The sequence below is a fragment of the Nicotiana tomentosiformis genome, chromosome 4 (genome assembly GCF_000390325.3).
Source record: "Nicotiana tomentosiformis chromosome 4, ASM39032v3, whole genome shotgun sequence".
Classification (NCBI taxonomy): Eukaryota; Viridiplantae; Streptophyta; class Magnoliopsida; order Solanales; family Solanaceae; genus Nicotiana; species Nicotiana tomentosiformis.
This window is the reverse complement of record NC_090815.1, coordinates 99,228,559-99,251,821: the sequence shown is the minus strand read 5'-3', so window position 1 is coordinate 99,251,821 and position 23,263 is coordinate 99,228,559. Positions and strand designations below refer to the sequence as shown.

The window sequence follows — 23,263 nt, the reverse complement described above, 5'->3', positions numbered from 1 at the left end:
GCTCCTACCATTCCCACTTCTACTGGGCCTTCACTTCCAAAACTAACCATCCATGCACCTGTATCCGCTTTGAGTAACACCTCTAAGTCAACCAAGATCAAGTCTACTCCAAGATAATCTGTCAAAAGTGACAAGGTGGTGCTTGATGCTGCTGTTAAAATAGACATAGTATTTAAGGAAGTTGTGACTCAGGGGGAATCAGTGTCAATTGATACAATTCAGGTAAAACTCCCTCCATCAAACTTAGATATTTTGGTATCTACTATAGATGTTGCACCCTTAGATATTGTCTCACCCACAAGTGATAAACCACGAGTGGAGGAACCTACTATTAAAACGAACATAGCAACTATGGAGAAAGGGGCAGATACCACTGATGTTATGCCAATGGTTGAGGGGAAAGGTAGTAAAGAACCAGTACAAAAGGAGTCTTCTGATGGTCTCTCTTTCAGTTGGACTGAGGATCAGAATAATAATGAAGGTGAGGAAGAAGGAGGAGTGGTGGCCAGTCATGAGGAGCATCAGACTCAGGACATGGCTAATGATGAGAAAAAAAGTGAGAATGAGGGAGATTCTGGTGAGGAGAAGGAGAGTGAGGCAGGAAATAAGATATATGAACAAGTGGATGATTCTGGAGAGGAAGAAAAGAATAGAGAGGAAGGAGGTGATTTTGAGAGTGAAGGCGAGGATGGAGAAAAGGCAAGTGAGCGTGAAGGAGAGGATGAAAAGAGTGAGGAAGAGAATGAGAATACAAGTAGGGAATCTGAAGGCTCTATGGCTATTGGGAACACTGTGATAGCCCCATTAGAGGAAGCAAGTGGAAAGAAAAGGAATGAAGAAACTAGGTCTTTGCTAGCTCCTTTCACTAGATATGAGGAGGTCAGCAGTGATGAGGACAATTTACCCTTGTCTGTAGTAGGGAAGAAAAAAAAGAAGACCCATGTGAAAGCAAAAACGCCTGTTATCCATGGAAGAAAAGAGGTGGCTCCTCTTGATAGGACTCCTCTCACAAGGAGTTAAAAAAAGGTTGTTGATGAACAAATCATTAAGGAGTCCAGAGGTGCCAAGAAGCCAAGGAAGCAAGTTTCAGTTGTGGAACCTATTGTTGAGTTGGATGCAGAAGATGAGTTTGATTCTTCTCTGCTAGAAAAGGCATCCTCACAAAAGAGAAAGGTTGTCAAATCTACAAAGACTGCTACCCCATCTAAAAGGGCTAGTAGAGGAAAGAAAAGAAATAGTTTGCCTGCTGTGGTTGATAAGATTACTGAGTTCAGGAACAGAAAAACACTTAATGGGAAGATTCTTGCAAACACTGATGAGAAAGGGATGGTTCAGCTAGTTGAAAAGATTGAGTTAGAGGGATGGAAACACATGTTTGTCAAGGTTTTCCCTCCTGTGTGTGTGCTTGCTATGGTGGAGTTCTATGCGAACTTCTAGTTTGATGGAAAAGTGGGCAAGAGTAACGTAAGGGGGTTTGAGATGGAGTTTGATGCGGAGGAGCTGGGGATGCTTCTGAATATTCCTTCTTTAGGTTTTGACAACTACTTGAAGAAGAAGTGGCCAGCCATAGACAATGATATAGACACAGGAATTGTAGTCAGAAGGAAGTTTTCTCAAAAGTTTGAATTGGATGCTCCCCAGAAGGTGTATAAGACTGATATGACTCCCTTTCACAAGTTGTTGCTTCACTTTGTCAATTCCTGCATTTTGCAGAGGTCTGAGAGAAGACACGAGGCAACCCTATTGGATATGGCTGTGATGGAACTACTTGACACTGGTAGACCTGTCAATCTCCCTAGCCTAATGATTCAGCACATGGCAAGAGTTCCAGATGATAAGTGGGATTTTTGACGGCTTATTAGCGTCTTTTAGCTTTTATTTTAGTCTACAAGCATTGAATTGTGTTCCCGAAACTAATAAAATTTTGCAAAATTGCAAGAATGCTGGAAGTTGGTCTCCCAAGATGAAATCCAACTCAAAAAGGAGTAATCTGAAGTACAATGCAATAAAGGGCACAGAAGCACAAATGTGCAATCCGCAGAAGAAATTGCGGACCGTAGAATTCCATCTGCGGCCCCAAACCAGGAGGAAGAATTTAGCAGACATTTGCACAAAGTGCGGACCGCACATGAATTGTGCGGCCGCAAAGCTGGGCTAAGAGTCGAAGATTAGAGAGTATGCAAAAAGACCAAGTCTAGTAGCCTCTGTGAATTGCGGACCGCACAAGAATTGTGCGGCCGCAGTAGAGTTACCTTGCGGCCGCAATCCAGAAATGTGCAGCCGCAGAAGAATGCCTCGTGGTCGTAGTTCAGAAAAGTGCGGCCGCAAAACTCCAGTTCCTGCTAGATGAAGAAATCTGCAGACCGCACATGGAATTGAGCGGTCGCAGAACCTCCCGAGGGGCATTTTTGTCAGAGATTTTCAGCCTTGTATAAATAGACGAGTTTCACAAAATTAGGTCAAGTTTGAACCTCTGAAGTTGGTGTAGCCGTGTTTCTTTACTTTAGGAAGTTTTACATTGCTTTGGTTTATTTACAATAGATTTAATCATTTTAAGCTTCCATTATGAGTTTAATTAGTTTTTCTTCCTTATTTTCTTTAAACCCCATTATAAGTAGCTAGAGTTTTACTAGGGTTGTGACCCAACCCTAGTGTGTAAACCATATGGGTATCTACTTTAATGCTTGTTTATGAAAGGGTGTTGATTATTTATCTTAGTTCATGCTTTAATTGTAGAATTAATGGTTGCAAACATTAATTCATTCCTATTTGACTTAGTCTCTACTTGAGAAAGAGGGACATAGTCTAGGATAACTAGGCCAACAAGGAATTGGGTCAATTGAGAGATTGATTAACCCAATTAAAGGGTTCAACCTAGAGATAGTAATAACCCGAATTGAGCTCTTATCAACTATTTTGGGTGATACCCATTTGGTCTTGAGAAAGCCAAATGGGGCAAAACCACTCTCTTACTGGGAGGTATTGAGTGTGTAATTTAGTGTTGAGCGCTATAATACACCCCAATCGACAAAACAAGCATTGAAGTCTTTATCCCATTAGGCAAACATCTAGGTCATGGTCACAATACCTCGAAAAGAGAGTCATCCTAGCCTGACCGCATGCCACGTATCATACATCATCCTGAAATATGTAAAGTAAGTAGGGCCCTGGAGGGGGCCCCTAAGGGCTGAGTACACCACAACGGTACTCAATAAGTGTCATAAACTCTCTCTAACTTAAGTTCTTGGGACAAATTTTATAAAAAACAATGCACCAATATTTGACATAAAACGATAAAAAATTTTATCAACTCACAACCCTTGTTATTTTAAATAACAACCAAGTGAAATATAACCCACAATATAAACTTTTAAAACATTTACATCAATCCAAGATTTTGGATAGAATCATACAAAATCATTCCATTTTCTTTAAGTCATCGAAATCACTTTCTGCTCCTTAAGCCTAAACATAAGAAAATCATCCTTACCTTTCACTGGGAGTACTATACCATCACCGACATAAGAAGGTCAACTAGGTTATGTACCTAGCGGCAAGTATCATATACCCTACTTGCTCAGGTCGTCTCATCGTAGTATCGTATGAATCGACTCATCCATGCTAATAATAGCACAAAATAGTACTCTCTCGAGGGAGAGCACTCTGTCATAGTCTATATCATAAAGTGGCCATCTACGCCTACACCGGCACGTGTAGTTTCATGACAACGAACACGATATATCCGAAGTCAATCTCGGTGAACACAAGTAACTCCCAAAATATTTGATACTTCAAAATAGATTCATAGCATAGTAACCTCAAATGATCTATTTTTATCAAATCATAGCATTTATAGAAAATCTAAATCCTTTGAACAAAATTTAAATAAATAACCTTTTACATGTTAAAGCCTTTAGAAATTTAACATCAATCTTTAAAAGATACCACAAATGCTATTATGTTTGTCAGTTTCCAAAAAAAATATTTTTCATGAAAACTTATCTTTAGCACTTAAATAAGTATACTCTTGTCAATACGTAAGTTTTGATAAAAACTTATAACATTTACCTTGAGTGTCACTTTGCCAACAAGATTTAAAATAAAATTTTATAAAACGGCATGACACTACATATGCAATATAATATTCTAGTACATGGAGACATCCGTACTTGTTTGTCCCCACAAGCATGAAAGCACATTTGCAAACAACTTAAGTATTAACTCGAAATATGCTTTTAGAGAAAGTCCCTCAAGAAGAGTAAGTTTTAATCAACTTACCTCGCTTTAGATTTATTAATATTCATAAGCTTTCAATCCTCCTCCATCATTCCAACGTTGATTAAAATGCTCAACATCACCAACAAGTCGATATCTACAATTAGATATCCTAATTACATCAAAATATGACTTAAGATATTTATGAACATCCATATATGGCTCACAAGTTGGCTACAAACCTCCAACAACTCAAATTGCCAAATAGTTTTACATGCTAGACCATTTAACTTCATTCTTATGTTTTAATACCCATTCGAAATCATTAATGATACTACATCAATTGTCCATTGCCACCAAGTTACTATTCATCTTCTTCCATAATCAACACTTGCAAAATATACAATTCGGGTGATTACTAAGTTGATCACTTCCATATTTTGCTAACAATTATTTCTATAGGTTCATTGTATTCATAAATTTCATCGTCAAGATTACCATTCATCTTCTCTCTTATTTTCTCAAAAGTATTATTCATGTCATGAACTAGAGTTTTATAATCCAATCTTTCAACCATTAAAACTTGTAACAAATGCTTCAAATACTTCTAACTACTCATAATAAATGAGTTTGAAGCATTGAAATTACCTCTAGTAGATAAATCTTGAAAAATTACAACTTTGGTGATTTTTGTGTTCTTGAAGATTTGATGAAGAAATCTAGTATTTGGATGTTAGAATGATGTTAAAACTCATACATATTGAGTAATAATCAACCCAAAACATCATTAACAACTTACCTTGATTGATTGAACTTGATTTGAGCTCAAAATCGCCCCTTCACCTCAAGAACCCTAACCCCCAAATACTCAAAATAATCCCCTCCCCCGACCTTGTATTTATAGGCCCAGATTTCTGGGTTTTGGATGCAGAACCGGATGCTTCGCATCCCCACTTTACTCATATTTGAAGCTCGGATGCGGACCTGGACACTATGGCAGCACTTCACTGCCAGCCTCTCTTTCGGACGCGGCCTCGGATGCTTCGCATCTGCAAGCTCCTCCGCCAGCTTTTGGTAATTTGGTCATAACTTCTTGTAGGAATGTCCAAATGACAAACGATTTGAAGAGTTAGAAACTAGACTCGATGATCTTTCATTTGATATGTTTTACATCAAATAACTCCTTATATATATGTAGATATACTCGTCCAAAATTTGGTCTTGTGCGTACTGATTTGGAACTTTAGTCCATCATGTAATTTCCAACTTGCCTTAGACTTAGGGCTCTCCTTAGACCTCACATCACTTATAATATGCCTCGTACACTTGTTATCATATCCAGCTGATATCCATCAAATTAATAGTCCTCGTCTGCATACAAAATATTATAATTAGTGCACTTTAACTTTTTAATAGCGCTTAAGTACTTCGAAATTTTTCCGGGGTGCTACATTCTCCCCCACTTAAGGACATTCGTCCTCGAATATTTTACAAGTCACTTTTAAGAATAGGGTTACCATCCTTTTACCTTTAACCATTATGAATATGCACTTATGACTACATGGGTCTTATATTTCCTTTCCAAAATCTCAACTTACTTACGGCCCTCAAAATTTGGCTATCTTTACAAATTCTTAAAAAATTTGGCAGAGCTTCCCCTATAACTAGGACTATACAAAAACTTTAACCTGTCCAGAACAAGCCCCCACACGGGCACCAATAACAATATCATTCAACAACCAATAATACACAATATAATGTATCATCTTGACCTCACTCAGCAGTACTTATACCATAAGTGCATCAAATGTATATCTTTAAAACTTTTAACTTGTAACATATATGAATACCATTCAATATCAATAATTGCTACTATACATAGCTCCCATATCACTATTATACATGCCTGCATTTTCTTTTGTCATGCGTACGTCAAGTTATACCTGAAAAGTATCTTCAAGTAAACTAAAATTTCTCTATGATTGGAACTTTTACAAATTTCATAATGTAGAACGGCACATATCCATGCTGCCTAAATTCTCAGCTTCCTCAAAGCTATGGCTCATGCTTGGTGAGAGCAAAATTATATTGCTCACGTGGTACCTGTAAACTTATCCATTCCGACTCATAGACTCGAAATTTTCTTATAACCAATACTTTCAAATTAGTCTGTTGCCCTTTTTGAGTCTTGTTTCCAAGAAAAGTCTTCCCACTTTAAACTTTTAATATTCACTAATTATCAAAACTATTTTGGAATGTTCTTTTATTCCTTCCAAAGATTAATAAGATATTTGCCTCAGATTTATCCATCATATGATAATTTCATACCTCCACTTTCGCTCATACCTTTAGAGGTCATGTTAGATCCATAACTTGCTAACTATTGTTACCAACAAGTTTGCCACCTACTTGCAGACATCCGTGTTCTAGTTTTATTTCTTAAGTTTTACCAATTTCTTGACACCATTGAGTATCTTGTGATATTTTTCTACCAAAAATTTGGGTTTTCATTTATTTTCATGCGCACCATAGACATGCTACTGTAGCCCGTAAACTTTCAACAGTCAAGAGTCATCGTTACCACGATGGTACTTGCACTCTTTTAATATTAGTGCTCTTCTTTGAACCCATGCTTTTTACTCCCATACTTTATTTTTGTATAGAAGTCTCTTCTCATTTAAGAATAAGCATTGCATTACCCCTTTTTATTTTATTCCGTGCAAAGTGTGCATATATTAAAATACCTTCTTATTCTACTTAATCCCACATACAATTCAAAGTACTTCCTTGTACTTCCTCTACTACTTTAGGAAATTTTACATTGCTTTGGTGTATTTACAATAGATCTAATCATTTTAAGCTTTCATTATGAGTTTAATTAGTTTTTGTTCCTTATTTTATTTAAACCCCATTATGAGTAGCTAGACTTTTACTAGGGTTGACCCAACCCTAGTGTGTAAACCTTATGGGTATCTAATTTAATATTTGTATATGATTGGGTGTTGATTATTTAGCTTTGTTCATGGTTTAATTGTAGAATTAATGGTTGCAAACATTAATTCATACCTATTTGACTTAGTCTCTACTTGAGAAAGAAGGACCTAGTCTAGGATAACTAGGCTAACAAGGAATTGGGTCAATTGAGAGATTGATTAACCCAATTAAAGGGTTCAACCTATAGATAGTAATAATCCGACTTGAGCTCTTATCAATTGTTTTGGGTGATACCCATTTGGTCTTGAGAAAGCAAAATTAGGCAAAATCACTCTCTGAACGAGAGATATTGAGTGGGTAATTTAGAGTTGAGAGCTATAACACGCCCCAATCGACAAAACAAGCATTAAAGTCTTTAGCCCATTAGGCAAAACCCTAGGTCATGGTCACAACCCTAGGCTTTTTATCCATTTGAAAAAAGCCTTAAAAACAATTATATCTAGTCTTCTTTCTTTATTTTGTAATCATTAGAGTAACATTAGAAATAGAAAATAAATTCTTGTTGTGAAAGTGCAATCTAAATAATCCAATTGCTCAAATTGAAATATATACCCCTAACTACCATCTTAGCTCCATGTGGATTCGACCCCGACTCTTAGTTGTGTTTCTATTATTGCATACAACCTTTTTATATCTCTTCTGAGGTGTGCTTTTGACGTGATCAATTTTTGGCGCCATTGCCGGGGACTTAAAAACGGTGTTAGCTATATATTTGGGTGTGTTTTTGAAATATCTTCTTTTCCTTCCATGTTACTAACTTGTTTGAGAAATTGTATGTTCAACCATGGCAAACAATAAGCTCAGAAATATTGATTTGGGGTATGTGGACGTCGAGGATGAGCAAGTTGATGAGGTTCCTCTTGAACCTCAAGCCAATAGAAGAGGCAGAGTGCCTCATGACAATGCCCCCGTTCCACCCCCACCTCCACCACGAGCGGCTCCACACCAGATGTTACCCAATGAAGGATATGCCAGTGCGATAGTCCCTCCCCGTATTAGGGCGGGCAACTTTCAAATCACCAATGTGATGCTCACTTTGCTAGAGCAACGAGGTTTCTTCACTGGTGCTCTAAGTCAAAATGCATACAAACATTTGAAGGGGTTTGTGGACACTTGTTGGGGAGCAAACAAACAAATGTGTCTGAGGATGCATTGAGGCTAAGGCTTTTTCCCTTCTCTCTACGGGGGAAAGCTTTAGATTAGTTGGAACGTTTACCGAACTATTCCATTCACACTTGGGATGAGTTGGCGGAAAAGTTTATTTCTAAGTTCTTCTCTCCGGGGCTCATGGCTACACTTAGGGATGAGATTTTGGCATTCAAGCAAGAGACAAATGAACCACTACACGATATATGGGAATGCTATAGAACAATGGTTAAGGAATGTCCCAACAACGATATGACAACGAATATGATTCAATAAACGTTCTATCGTCGGATCAACACAACCAACCAATGTGTAGTGAATCAACTTGCCAATGGGAACTTCATGACTACGCCTTATGGCGAGGTGTGTGAGATTTTAGATGAAATAGCAAAAACATCATCGGCATGGCATTCCCGGGCTATTGTTCCACAAGGTGATCCCAATGTGATCCACCTTCACAAAGAGTTGAATGACCATGAGCAAGCCACTGCCGAATTCACTACCACCATGAATCAATTAGCAAAGGCTCAACTTCAACAAGTGCAAAATCCTAAGCAAGTCAATGTCATGGAGGGAGTGAACATGATGGTGAACAAAAGGAGGACCAAGGGTTCACAAGTGTAACATCAAGTGGAGAATTATGTGCAAGAGGATAGTGGTTTTAATTAAGACAATTCTTTAAAATGAACAAGAAGAGAAGGTGCAATATGTGAACAACTTTCAAGGGTAACGGAATAACTTCCAAGGTCCAAACCAACAACAATGGCGACCTCAAAACAATCAAGGCAACTGGAATTCTAACAACCAAGAAAATTGGAGTGGTGGCAACAATCAAGGAAATTGGCATAACAACAACAATCAAGGAAATTGGAGTGGCAATAATCAAGGAAATTAGGGGGGTAACAATCAAGGCGGATGGAATAATCAAGGCAATTGGGGGTCGGGTTTTCAAAGGCCCCCGATGTATCAACAACCGAGTAACCCACCTCCTTATCCTTCCCATGGTCCTAGTTCTTCAAACAATGAGATGGGGCGTATTGAGAACATGTTCAAGAAAATGATGGAAAATAATTCCGATTCGGATGCCCAACTTGCCTCACACAACACATCGATCCGCAACTTAGAAGTTCAAATGGAGCAAATCTCTCAAGCTCTAAATTCTCGTCCTAAGGGGGCACTACCAAGTGACACGGTGGTATACCCAAAGTGGTGAAAATAACACGGGGCATGCCATGGCCATTACTACAAGAAGTGGAAGAGGTGGCAATGCACCCACCTCAATCAAAAGCAACTTATGGATGATGAGTAAGTGGTACAAGAAGAAGAGGTCCCGGACAATGTGGTGCAATTAAATGATGAAGTTCGAATTGATATTTATGATAGTGTGGAAGAGACTCAAGAGGAGGTGAACCCATCTAGGGATCACATTATTTACATACCGGAGCCGGTAGTGCATAAGCCCCTACCTCCATACCCTCAAAGACTTGCCAAATAAAATGGCAAGAATAAATACAAAAAGTTCATCCAAATGATGAAGAGTCTGTCAATCAATGTGACATTAGTTGAAGCTTTAGAACAAATGCCCGGTTATGCAAAGTTTATGAAGGATCTCGTGACGAAGAAGCGGTCAATGAATTTTGAAGCTATCAAAGTCACTCATCAAGTGAGTGAAATTGTGCACTCAATGGCTCCTAAGTTATAAGATCTCGGTGCTTTCATGATTCCTTGTACAATTGGAAGTGCCAAGTTTGCTAAAACTCTTTGTGATCTTGGGGCAAGTATCAATTTCATGCCCTATTCGGTTTTCAAGACCTTGGGAATTGGGAAACCAAGACCCACCTCTGAGAGATTACAAATGGCTGATCGTACTATGAAGAGACCTTTAGGAGTGATTGAAGATGTCTTGGTTCGTGTTGATAAATTCATACTTCAACGGATTTTGTCATTCTAGATTATGAGATTGATTATGAGGTGTCGATTATTCTTGGAAGACCTTTCCTTGCTACGGGGAAGGCTCTTTGTGATGTTGAAGTCGGAGAACTCACCTTCCGGGTGGGTGATGAACAAGAGGTTTTCCATGTATGTAAATCCATGCGGCAACCAAATAGCAACGAGGTGTGCTATTTTGTGGACTTGGTGACCGATGTTATTGTTGATGATACAAATGCCACAATCAATGTTGGTGATATGTTGGAGGCCGTCTTGCTCAAATTTGATGATGACGAGATGAATGGCGTCATGAAATGTGTGAAGTCTTTGCAAGGGATGGGGTCGTACAATTATGCATCTCGGAAAATATCTTTGGATCTTGAAAATAGGACAACTCCTTCTACAAAGCCTTCCATTGAAGAACCTCTTACCTTGGAGTTGAAGCTATTGCCTCTACATCTTCGATATGAATTTCTTGGCCCTTGTTCTAATTTACCAGTTAATATTTCCTCTTGTTTGACTAAGGTGCAGGTAGATTCTACATTAGCGGTGCTACAAAAGAGGAATCAATCTATTGGATGAAGGAGCCAAACTATCTATTGAACATCAAAGGAGATTCAATGAGACTATGCAAGAAGTTGTCAAAAAGGAGATTATCAAGTGGTTGGATCCCGGGGTTGTCTACCCCATCTCTGATAGTTCGTGGACTTCTCCGATTCAATATGTCCCGAATAAAAGGGGCATGACGGTGTTCACCAATGACAAGAATGAGTTGATTCCTACAAGAATGGTGACCGGTTGGAACACGTATGGACTATCGCAAGCTCAATAAAGTCACAAGGAAGGATCATTTTCCACTTCCTTACTTAGATCAAATGCTTGATAGATTGGCCGACCGTGCTTTCTATTGCTTTCTTGATGGGTATTCGGGCTATAACCAAATCCTTATTGCTCCAGAGGATCAAGAGAAAATAACATTTACATGTCACTATGGTACTTTCGCCTTCAAGCTTATGCCATTTAGTTTGTGTAATGTACCAATAACGTTTCAAAGGTGTATGATGGCTATCTTCACGGACATGGTGGAGGACTACCTTGAAGTTTTCATGGATGACCTCTAGTTGTTAGAGATTCTTTTGATGATTGTCTTTAAAATTTAGATAAAATGTTAGCAAGATGTAAAGAAATAAAGTTGGTTCTCAATTGGGAGAAGTGTCATTTTATGGTCGAGTAGGGCATTGTCCTTGGGCACAAAATCTCAAAGAATGGAACTGAAGTTGACAAGGCAAAGATAGAGGTGATTTCTAAACTTCTACCTCCATCTTCGATGAAGGGTGTGCGGAGTTTCTTAGGCCACGCAAGGTTTTACCGGCGTTTCATCAAAGATTTCTCTAAGGTGGTGAACCCGTTGTGCAAACTTCTTGAGAAGGATTCTAAGTTCAACTTTAATGATGGTTGCATGAGAGCTTTTGAATTGTTAAAGTTCAAGTTGAGAACTACTCCTATCATCACCGCTCCAAATTGGAGTGTCCCTTTTGAACTCGTGTGTGATGCAAGTGACGTAGAGGTTGGGGCTGTCTTAGGGCAACGCATCAACAAGATTTTTCACCCGCTCTAAGATGCTAGTAAGACCATGAATAGTGCCTAAGTCAACTACACCGTTACAGAGAAAGAGCACCTTGCCATTGTGTTTGCAATTGAGAAGTTCCGCCCGTACTTGATGGGTGCAAAGGTCATTGTCCACAATGACTCCTTCCCCAATGAGCAACTCTTGGCTATTTCAATGAAAGAGGTGCCATGATTTGCAGATCAAGCAAATTTTCTTGTATGTGGAATCATCCCAGATGAGTTCTCTTCAAACCAAAGGAAGAAGCTCAAACAGGATTGTGAAGATTATTATTGGGATGAACCATACCTTTTCCGGATTTGTACGGATGGGGTGATTAGAAGATGTGTACCGGAAGAAGAGCAAGGTGAAATTCTTGGAGCTTGTCATTCTTCACCATATGGTGGTCACCATGGTGGAGCAAGAACGGCGGACAAAGTGCTAAGTTGCGATTTCTATTGGGCCACTCTTTACAAGGATGCTAGTGAGCTAGTGAAAAGATGTGATGAATGTCAATGGACCGGTGAAATCTCAAAGAAAAATGAAATGCCTCTCACCACAATTTTGGAGATTAATATTTTTGACGTGTGGGCTATTGACTTTATGGGTCCTTTTGTGAGTTCTTGTGGAAACACCTATATCTTGGCCGTGGTTGATTATGTGTCTAAATGGGTTGAGACAGTTTTTCTACCCAACAATGAGGCGAGAAGTGTGGTGGCGTTCTTGAAGAAGAATATTTTCACAAGTTTTGGTACTCCACGGGCTATTATAAGCGATGGGGTAACATTTTTGCAACAAGACTTTTGACACTTTACTTAGCAAGTATCTTTTTACTCATAAAGTCACGACTCCCTATCATCCACAAGCTAGCGGTCAAGTGGAAGTCTCCAACCGGGAGATAACGAGTATTTTGTCCAAAAGAGTGAATGTTAACCGGATGGATTGGTCCAAAAAGCTTTATGATGCATTATGGGCTTATCAGACGGCTTATAAAACACCTATCGGAATATTGCCATACTGGTTGGTGTTCGGAAAAGCTTGTCATCTTCCGGTGAAACTTGAGCACAAAGCCATGTGGGCTGTAAAGAAGTTGAATCTTGATTGAGATGTAGCCTCTAACTTGAGGGTTGTACATTTGAATGAGTTGGATGAGTTCCGGTACCATGCTTATGCAATTTTGTCCATGTATAAAGAAAAGATGAAATATCTTCATGACAAATACATTTGGAAGAAAGAGTTCAAGGTGGGGGATCTTGTGTTGTTGTTTAACTCAAGGTTGAGGATGTTTCCCGAAAAGTTAAAGTCTAAATGGAGTGGTCCTTTTGAAACTGTGGGTATAACACTTTTTTGTGCATTAGACTTGAAGAACAACAACAATGAAGTATTTAGAGTCAATGATCACCGGGTGAAGTACTATTTGGAAAAAGTTAGAGATAGCCACATCGTGGCGGTCATTCATTTCAATTGATGGTATTCTGCGTCGTGCCGCGACGTTAAATCAGGCACTTCTTGGGAAGCAACCCATGTTTCTTTTCTTTTTTTCTTTTGTATTTAGGTGTTATTTTTGTACTAACTCGATTTGAAGTGTGCTACAAGGATGAGTATGACTTATAGGAATTGTGGACAGAAATCTGGCTAAGTGTTGCAAAATAATTGCGGACCACAGTTGAATTGTGCGGACCGCACATTTATAGTTGCTGCAGCGAAAGTGCATTGCGGTCGCATAATTATCTTGCAGATCGCACAAATGAAGGGTTGAAATTGCAAGCTCTCTAAGTTAGTCCGTCAGAGAAATGGTCAATGTGCGACCACAAAAGGAATTTTGCGACCGCAACAAGGAATATATGGTCGCACACAAATTGTGTGAACCGTAGCTGAAGAACCAAATATGCATCCCCAGGTAACAGAGTGCGGACCGCACATGAAAATATACGGCCGCACTCGACCTTTCCCCTCTTTTATGAATCATTAGTATAAAAATAAAGGCAGTGGCAAGGGTTACAGTTTTTCCTCTATGAGCACAAAACTGGCACTATATTGAAATTTCTTGGTGAATCATCTACCCACACGCCCAACAATGGTGATCCCTCATTCCTCACACTCATTCAAATCTGGTATGCTTATATTCCTTGTTAGAATTTTGCATTTTTATTTAATTTATAGCTTTTTAATTATTTTTAGGCCATTTGTCAGTAGAACTCAATTATACATTCATTTGGGGGTAAATCTATAGTAGGTTAACTAATAAATGCTCATTATAGACATGGTCAACATATTTTCATGCCTTTATACTGTTATCATGTCAAAATTTGCACAAATATTATAAAACCTAGATTGAAATACTGGACTGTTCGTAGTGTTTTGAATTATACAGCTGCACCTGAAATGTGCGGTCCGCAGAAGTTGATTCTAGGGTAGCTTTAGTATATAATGGGTCTGCAGCCGCAAGGTAAAATGTGTTGACCGCAGAATTCCCATTGCGGCTACAGAACAGCCCTTTTACTGTCATCAGAGAGTCTACAAAATGGTGACTTAAATTTGCGGCCGCAAGGTAAAATGTGTGGGCCCTAAAAATCATATTGCGACCTCAAAACAGCCAATTCTTTGTCATCAGAGAGTTGGCATATTTTGGGTTTCTGAGTTGCAGCCGCAATTAAAATTTTGCGGACCGCACTCCACTTTTTGCGGCCGCAAGGAAGAATTGTGCGGTCCGCAAGGCCTCATCCACGGCCATAAAAAAATTGTGCGGACAGCAGACCCTTATCATGCAAGCATGTTTCAACTGTGAACCCCACTATGTTTTATGGTGTATACTTGTATATCTCATTGTATGTCTGAACTTTGAATTGTAACTAATAATCGCCTTTTCTTGATACAGAGAATGGTTCAATCTAGAGGCAGAGGTGACACTTCTAAAGGGAGGGGTGAACCTTCTAGGGTTCGAGGCAAGAGTGCCTTACCCCTCGACCAATAAAGGACAATAACAAAGAAATCTACAACCGGCAGAAGGAAAGGTGCAGATCTCTCCGAGACAAGCTCTTATGTCCCGTCTAGGGAAGCATCAGAGGGTAACTCAGCCTCTGTTCAAGAGCAGTCGGTTGTACAGTCAAGGCCGCCAGGGTGATATCAACTCAGGGACGGGCCGTCCTCATCTCATAGCACTTTCGAGGGTTCGAAAAGTACTAGTCAGGATTCTGAGCCATCCACTGCGCCTATCCCTGAGGCACAAGATACATCAATTCAGGATATCCCCAATGATGGCAGAGGGGGAGTTACCACAGCTGCCGACCTTGAAAGGTCAAAGAAGAATGAGGACTGGGAGGATCGATTTGTCAGCTTGGCTGCCTTCACTAGCTTTCGTACATGATCGCCAGTGAGGTCACTTACTCTTGAGCGACAATTTCAGTTGAAAGATCTAGAAAAGTACAACTCAGCAGTGTTAAGATAGTTCAAGGAACGAAAGGGGTGGATATGGTTCACCTAGAGTGTGGTGGATGCCAAGGAGTACCTTGTCCATGAATTCTATGCCAATGTGGTGCATATCAAAAAGGGGATAAAGGTCAGCACACATTCAACACATACTTGGATTTTGAAGACATTTAGCTAAAGGAATATTTGGAGAAGTTGGAGATGGGAGATGCAATCCGGCATTGGTTAGCAGAGATTCTAGCAGCACCAGGGCCACCACCACCATGGATTGCCGCTGGGGTTCCTATCCATAGGAGCACGCTGAGTTTTGAGGCAAACGGGTGGCAAACCTTTGTCTGTAGCAGACTAGACCTATGCCAGAAAGAGACTTACATTCCAATTCCTCGGGCAGTCTTGGTTGCTTCTATTATGGCCGGGTACCCTATCAATGTGGGGGCTGTGATGTCGGTCAACATCTCAGTGATTGTTCAGCAGGATGACTCATCCTATCCATATCCCTAACACTATCACATAATACTTCATAGATGCAAGGGTAGAGCCGACAGATTATGACACAAAGGTGAGGCCGAAGAAGCCTTTCACTTAGTATTCACTGATGGATGCAAAGAATCCGAAGAAGAAAGTTCATCCTCCTACCACTGCCGGCCAGTCTGATGAGCCAACTATGGTATCTGCCGAGGCAGTTGTTATTCCATCCACTTCGGCTGATCCTTTATCTAGTGCCGCAGCCATACCTCCGCCATCATCCACAACCCCTTTTGCAGCTCCTGCCACAGCTTCCACTTAGGCTTTGAAGCTTGTGCCCATGCCTACTGCTCCACTTTTTGCGCTGTGAGTCTCCCAGATATTGGCGAGCCTCAACAACTGGATGCAGACATCAACTGCAAAGTTGTCTGACTTATCCAGTACTGTTGCAGCACAGTCTACTGTTCAGGCACCTCAGTTTCCCACGACAGTTGAGGAGACATTGAAGATCCTGAGAACCAGAACACCATCATGGCTACCTTGGTACAGCATATGTCATTGATCGAAGAGATGGGAAAAGAAGTAAAGAAGATGAGAAAGTCCCAGGCCAGCAAGAAGTCAATGGACAAGCTCCGGAGACAGGTGACCAAGCTTGTTGCATCAGGAGATATCCCATTTGACATGTTGATCGACCCATTCCCTTCAGGCCCAGATCCTGCAGCACCATCAGCACCAGTGGCACCATCTTGTTAGTCTAAGGAGCCAGACTTTGCTGCCGACACTACGTTAGATATTCACCAACCCAGTCACACCCAGATTTGAGAATGATGAGATTCAATTGGATGAGACTGAGGGCGGTGACATTGCTGGGAACACAGAGATGTCCAAGGAGCCATAGGGAGTTTTTTTCACTCTTTCCCCTCTTTTACTCTTATTTTGTTAAGCATTGGAGACAATGCTTATGTTTATTCGGGGGGTGGGGGGAGTTTATTGATCATATTTGGTACATTCTGAGATATTTGGCTTGTAATAACTTGATAATATTTTCTTTTTCTTTCTTATTCTGTATATATTTTCTCTTTTTCTCTCATTATGTGTATTCAGTAGTTTTTGTTTATTAGCCTCTTTATTTTTGTTCCTTTGTTAGTTCTTAATTTGAGTTAGTAGCTTCTTTGTTTGCTTTAGTAGCTTCTTTTTATATTTTAGTAGATAATAAGCCTTTGGTTTTCTTAATACCACGGTACTTTCCAAAGGTAGTTGTTGTGTGAACCGGGTGACTCGTCCCCACGATGGATAGTGTGACAACCTTCTTAAGGGAATGAGTCCGTTTTTTTTGTGTTTAGGTAATAATAGTAGTAGTAATAAATAAAATGACCTAATTAAGTCATGCTCGAAGAGTCAAACATGCTTCAATTGGTACCAACACGCTTAACTATGTGTTTATGGTTAGAAACAAGGTTTTTGAAAGAAATAGCTCTAGTTAGTGACTTTGTTACTCTTGTGTTGACTTTGGCAACCATCGAGTGGTTTAATTGAACCATAGTGATTTTTAAACTTGTATATGGTTGTTGTGAGCCCTTGACTCTGTCCTCTTTAACAATCTGGTTGCGTGAGGGGTGAGATGACTTGTTGCTAGTCCAAGTATCCATGCGAAGGGTTTAGAACTTGACCCGAATATGTTTCAAGATAAAATCCTAAGTTTTGCTTGGTTTGAAAAGTGATGGTAGTATTTCCTTGGCCCGTTTGAGTTTTCTATTGCCAACCAATGTCATTATCCCTAGTCAACCCCTTTGAGCCTCGAGCCTTTATCATTTGATGACCATGTTACAAGCTTTTACCCATTTTGTCGTGACCCTCTCTTGGCACCCGAGCTTTCCTTAACACTCTTGAGAAACAAACGGCCAAAAACGTAAGTTTGGGGGAGAGGCGGGAACTTGAGAAAGGTATCGAGGCACAAAAGGAGAAAAAAGATGATGAGAAGGAAGGGAAAGAAAAGAAAAGAAAAGAACAAAAAGAAAAAATGCAAAACAGTGAATAAGTGGAAGAGTTGAAGGGATTCAAAAGGGAGGTAATGATCCCAAACATGGAGAAATCAAAGAGGTAGAAAATGAATGTAATGATCAAGAAAGAGTGATGTTAAGTCTCTCTACTCCCCCAAGAAAAATAAAGTGCCTCAAAGAATTGGCAAAGTGTGAGCCGAGAGATGAAGAATGGAGTGCTTAGGGAAAGGTGTAACCACTCACCCATATTGTATCCAACCCTAATCCAAAAGCCTTCATTACATCCCAAAAGAAGTCCTACTTAATTTCAAGCCGAGTGAGATTACATTAATGGCGATCTACATGAGGGGCAAGCCTATGGTACTTGAAGTCGTACTTGCGACATTCTCTTGAGAGAGATGAGTGAACCTTTCATAAATCTTTGGATTGAGTGTTAAATTTCTTAAGTGATCCAGGCAAATGGAAAGTAGAGGAGAAAGAGTTTGGAGCCCCCTATGACTGCATGATAGAGCAAGAATCCTTGATAAGTAAAGTCAATTCTTGAAGCTCAAATGTCACATTAGATGGCTTACCTTTGAGTCGCTTGAATGATCCTTAACTTTTGGAGGTGAACTAATTTACTTGCTTGAGGACACGCAAAGATTTAAGTTTGATGGAGTTGATAAATGGGGTTTTTGACGGCTTATTAGCGCCTTTTAGCTTTTGTTTTAGTCTAAAAGCATTGAATTGTGGTCCCAAAACTAATAAAATTGTACAAAATTATAGGAATACTTGAAGTTGGACTCCCGAGATGAAATTCGACTCAAAAAAGGAGTAATCCAAAGCACAAGGCAATAAAGGGCATAGAAGCACAAATGTGCGGTCGGAGAAGGAATTCTGCGGCCCCATAAGAAATTGCAGACCGCAGAATTCCATCTGCGGCCACAAACCAGGAGGAAGAATTTAGCAGACATTTGCACAAAGTGCGGACCGCACATGAATTGTGCGGCCGCAAAGCTGGGCTAAGAGTTGAAGATCAGAGAGTATGCAAAAAGACCAAGTCCAGGAGCCTCCGTGAATTGCGGACCGCACAAGAATTGTGCGGACCACATAAGAGTTACCTTGCGGCCGCAGTCCAGAAAGGTACGGCTGCAGAAGAATGCCTCGCGGCCGCTGCTCAGAAAAGTGCAGCTGTAGAACTCCAGTTCCTGCCAGATGATGAAATTTGCGGACCGCACATGGAATTGTGCAATCGCAGAACCTCCCGAGGGATATTTTTGTCCGAGATTTTTAGCCTTGTATAAATAGATGAGTTTCACAAAATTAGGTCAAGTTTGAACCTCTGAAGTTGCTGTAGCCATTTTTCATTACTACTTTAGGAAGTTTTACATTGCTTTGGTGTATTTACAATAGATTTAATTATTTTAAACTTCCATTATGAGTTTAATTAGTTTTTCTTCCTTATTTTCTTTAAACCCCATTATGAGTAGCTAGACTTTTACTAGGGTTGTGACCCAACCTTAGTGTGTAAACCTTATGGGTATCTAATTTAATGCTTGTTTATGATTGGGTATTGATTATTTGGCTTAGTTCATGCTTTAATTGTAGAATTAATGGTTGCAAACATTAATTCTGCCTATTTGACTTAGTCTCTACTTGAGAAAGAGGGACCTAGTCTAGGATAACTAGGCTAACAAGGAATTGGGTCAATTGAGAGATTGATCAACCCAATTGAAGGGTTCAACTTAGAGATAGTAATAACCCGACCTGAGCTCTTATCAACTGTTTTGGGTGATATCCATTTGGTCTTGAGAAAGCCAAATTGGGCGAAACCACTCTCTGACCGAGAGGTATTGAGTGGGTAATTTAGTGTTGAGAGCTATAACACACCCTAATCGACAAAATAAGCATTAAAGTCTTTAGCCCATTAGGCAAATACCTAGGTTATGGTCACATCCCTAGGCTTTTTATCCATTTAAAAAAAAACTTAAAAATAATTATCACTAGTCTTCTTTCTTTATTTTGCAATCATTAGAGTAACATTAGAAATAGAAAACAAATCCTTATTGTGGAGGTACAATCTAGATAATCCAATTGCTCAAATTGAAATATATACCCCTAACTCCCATCTTAGCTCCATGTGGATTCGACCCCGACTCTTAGTTGGATTTCTATTATTACATACGACCGTTTCATATCTCTTTTGAGGTATGCATTGGACGTGGTCAGCAGACACTTCCAGGCCTAAGCATGCTATGCCTTATGGCTTCATGTTAACTGAGCTATTTGACAAGCTTATTATTGCCTTGCTTGAGCTTAAGTTTGGAAATCACAATTATATTTTGGATGTTGTTACCCTCAAGCAGTGTGGCTATGAGGAGATCAAGGTAGGGGACCAACAAGTTCTGCTATTCTACCTGGTAGCAGCAGAGCTCGCTAAGAGGTTGGAGTTGGTTGTTGAGGAGAATACCAAGCTTCGAGAAGACAATAATGAGTTAAGAAAAGAAACCAGGTAGCTTAGGGAAGAGCTCTGAAGGGACAGAGAATCTCACGCCCAACAAATTGCCACCCTTGTGAAAGCATTGACCCCCTCTGCCTCTCACCCATGAACCTGGTCCTTCCCTAGTGTCTTTAGATTATTTAGTTATCTTAGTGATGCTTTAGTTCTTGTTTCTTCTGTTCTAGTATGAGTAGGTTGCAGGATATTTAGTTTAATTTGCTCTAATGGTTTAGGACAAAGCCATGGGATTATTTTGGCACTACTAAATGATTTCCCTTACAATGTTTTAATACTCCGCACATGGTTAGATCATCAACTTAGTATATTTGTTTTGATAATTCTTGAGCTTGTGTTGTAGCCTAAATGACCATGAAACTTTCATTAACTGTGCTTAATATGTCTAACATCTTTTTATTATTTTTCGATGATGCCAAAAGGGGGAAGATAGAGTTAGGGGTGTTGTGTTGGTGTTGATATGTTTGTCTGTGTGATGTGCTAGTTGTACAAATATTGATCATGATATGGTGATATGAGGTGATTACCAAGTTCTAATATGCACAAAGTTTGTCATCATAAAAAGGGGAGAATTTGTTGAGTATTGAGATTTTGATGATTAACAAGGTTTGTTCAGATGAAATGTTCTAAGAACCAGGTCCTCAACGTAGCTGCTTAACTACTCTAAGAACCAACTCCTCGGGTTAAGGACCAGCTCCTCAGGGTTGATGATTGTACGTCTTTGCAAGACAGTAACTTTATCTCAAAGTTACCCAGACCCGAGTTTGTTAGAAGTAGACTGTTAAACATGATAAGGGTTGTTGCCCAAGAAGATATGCATGCATAAGTGAGAGACATGAGTCCCAAGACTTGTGGAGTCCTTTGAGCAGTAGGATTCCTATCAAACGAGAAGCTGACTATGCATAAGGGTCCTAGAAGATCTGGGAGTCCAGAGAATTTAAATACTACACTTCTGAACTGATGGGATTATCCTTTGGCACATCAATTGAAGAACTACATTTTTCTACACTCAAGTAGAGTACTAGTGTTGTGTTCTTCTTGAGTCAGTCTAGTAAATGTATTTTAGGAAATCGAGTTGTAATCAAAGTGTCATAAATAATTAGTGAGTTGGAGTGAGTGTTTGTTTTACAAGTTAGAGTAATTTGTAAATCAAATAGCTGCAGTAGGAGTACTGGAGAGTATTGAGTTACAGATTTATAATCGATATATTTGGCTCATTGTTCTAGTGAATTTAAAGTTGAAAATTCTACGTAGTAGGTTATAATTTTTGCATCTTTTGAGCCGGGTGATTTTCCACGTAAAAATTACTGTGTTTACTTTGCTGCTTTTTTTTACTTTACTCTTAAGGAATAAGGTAAAGAACCAAATTTTTTAGTAATCTATAAAGACACTCAAATTAACAAAATAAATTAATAGAAAAATCCACATTTATTTTTTTATAAATGAATTTTTATACTATCAAGTCAGCTAACTACATTAGCCAAAAGAAAAGTTGGATAGCTACAAAATAACCACCTATTATAAATACGTGGAACTAGTTATCTCAAAGACAAGGCAAATACAACCTATTACAACACATTATAAATTATTTATACACCATCAGTGTCTCTAAATTAATGAGAAATGGAAAAGGCTGAAGTCTCGATTTGAAAAACCTAAAAGCTTTTTTTGCATTCTTCTGCATGCTTTTTATCAAGTAATATCTCTTTGTAACGGGTAAAAAAGAACCATTTCATGATTTTCACTTGCGCTTTTTTGGTTTTTTTCCCTTAAGAGTACAAACGTAGCAGAATTATATAAGAAAAGAGGGGGATGGGATGAAGAAAATATCAGCATAAACAATAAAAACCGTTACAAACCAGGGCATGACGAAGCTGAATTACAAAATTTCCCCTTTGATCCCCATCCATCCCTCCGGAGTCAGAATTTTCACTAAAGAAATTTAAAATATAGAGAAAAAAACACAAAAAGGAGCCAAAGTATTCATGTAATTAACATAAAATATTTGCATATAAATATAATTTTAACCTTATATATACAATATAATTTTCCAGCAACTAGGATGAACCCCTTGCGCCCCTAGCTCTGCGGCTGCTCTTACACATTTTGTTGATTAATGAAGTTGATAACTTCAACAACTAATAAGACACAGTCTTACAGTTGACGTAGGAGGGAAAGAATCAGTTTGTTTTCGTTACATTCTTAGAAACGGATCAAAGGCAAAGATTTTACTTATCCACTTTTCATCAAATTGTTGTTTTTTCATGATCATCGCTTACATAAGATTGCAGATATATGAGATATATTCATCTTATCCAAACTAATTATCCTAAAGTTTTTCATTTTTCCTTTCTTTTACTTTTTTGGTCGAGAAAATAATTAAACGAGGAAGAAAACAAGAAACAAGTTGCTCTGTCTAATTTCGGAAGCATTCACATAAATATATGTCCAACACTCAATATGGTTGTGTATCCAACATGACTTGCACGTAATTTTTCAACAACAAAAAAAAAAAGAGTAAATGTAGTTTGAAATATTACAGTTATTCGCCACCTTAGCCTGAAAAATGCTTGACAGCTCAATCTATGGTAAATGCAAGTCCATTTATTCACGAAGTTTTAAGTGAGAAATTAAATCAGACTATTTGTCATAGTATACCGAATGCTGCTACATCCAATTAGGGCTTCTTGCTATTTACAGGTTGATGATATTAAATGTAGTTTAAAATATTTGCAGGTTCGCCAACTTACGTTTTTCCTTGTTGCTTGACAGCTCAATGATTTTAAAGAAAATAAAGATATTGTTTATCAGACTTTGGCTCTCAGTAGTTCAATAATTAAGTTAATGCAAATCCAAAATGAAAAATTTATATAACTAATTCATACTATCAATCTATGAAATGAAGTAATACGTGATCTTCTATCATTTGTTTGATGAGATTGTCACAAGTATCTAGGGCCATAAAAATATGAACTCAAACTCAAT

The 23,263-nt window shown here is 39.0% G+C and overlaps 1 protein-coding gene across 1 annotated transcript; it reads left to right on the top strand.

Moving 5' to 3' along the window:
• Positions 1-351: 351 nt before the first annotated feature.
• Positions 352-1,437, top strand: LOC104109935 (uncharacterized). Its single transcript, XM_009619330.1, has 2 exons — positions 352-981; positions 1,027-1,437. The coding sequence occupies exons 1-2, from the start codon at positions 352-354 to the stop codon at positions 1,435-1,437; spliced, it is 1,041 nt and encodes a 346-aa protein (XP_009617625.1).
• The last annotated feature ends 21,826 nt before the right edge of the window (positions 1,438-23,263 follow it).

Coding starts and splice junctions, on each gene's coding strand:
- LOC104109935 (XM_009619330.1), top strand. CDS start 352: ATGGAGAAAGGGGCAGATACCACTGATGTTATGCCAATGGTTGAGGGG. Junction 982..1,026: donor TTATCCATGGAAGAAAAGAG/GTGGCTCCTCTT, acceptor AGTTAAAAAAAG/GTTGTTGATGAACAAATCAT.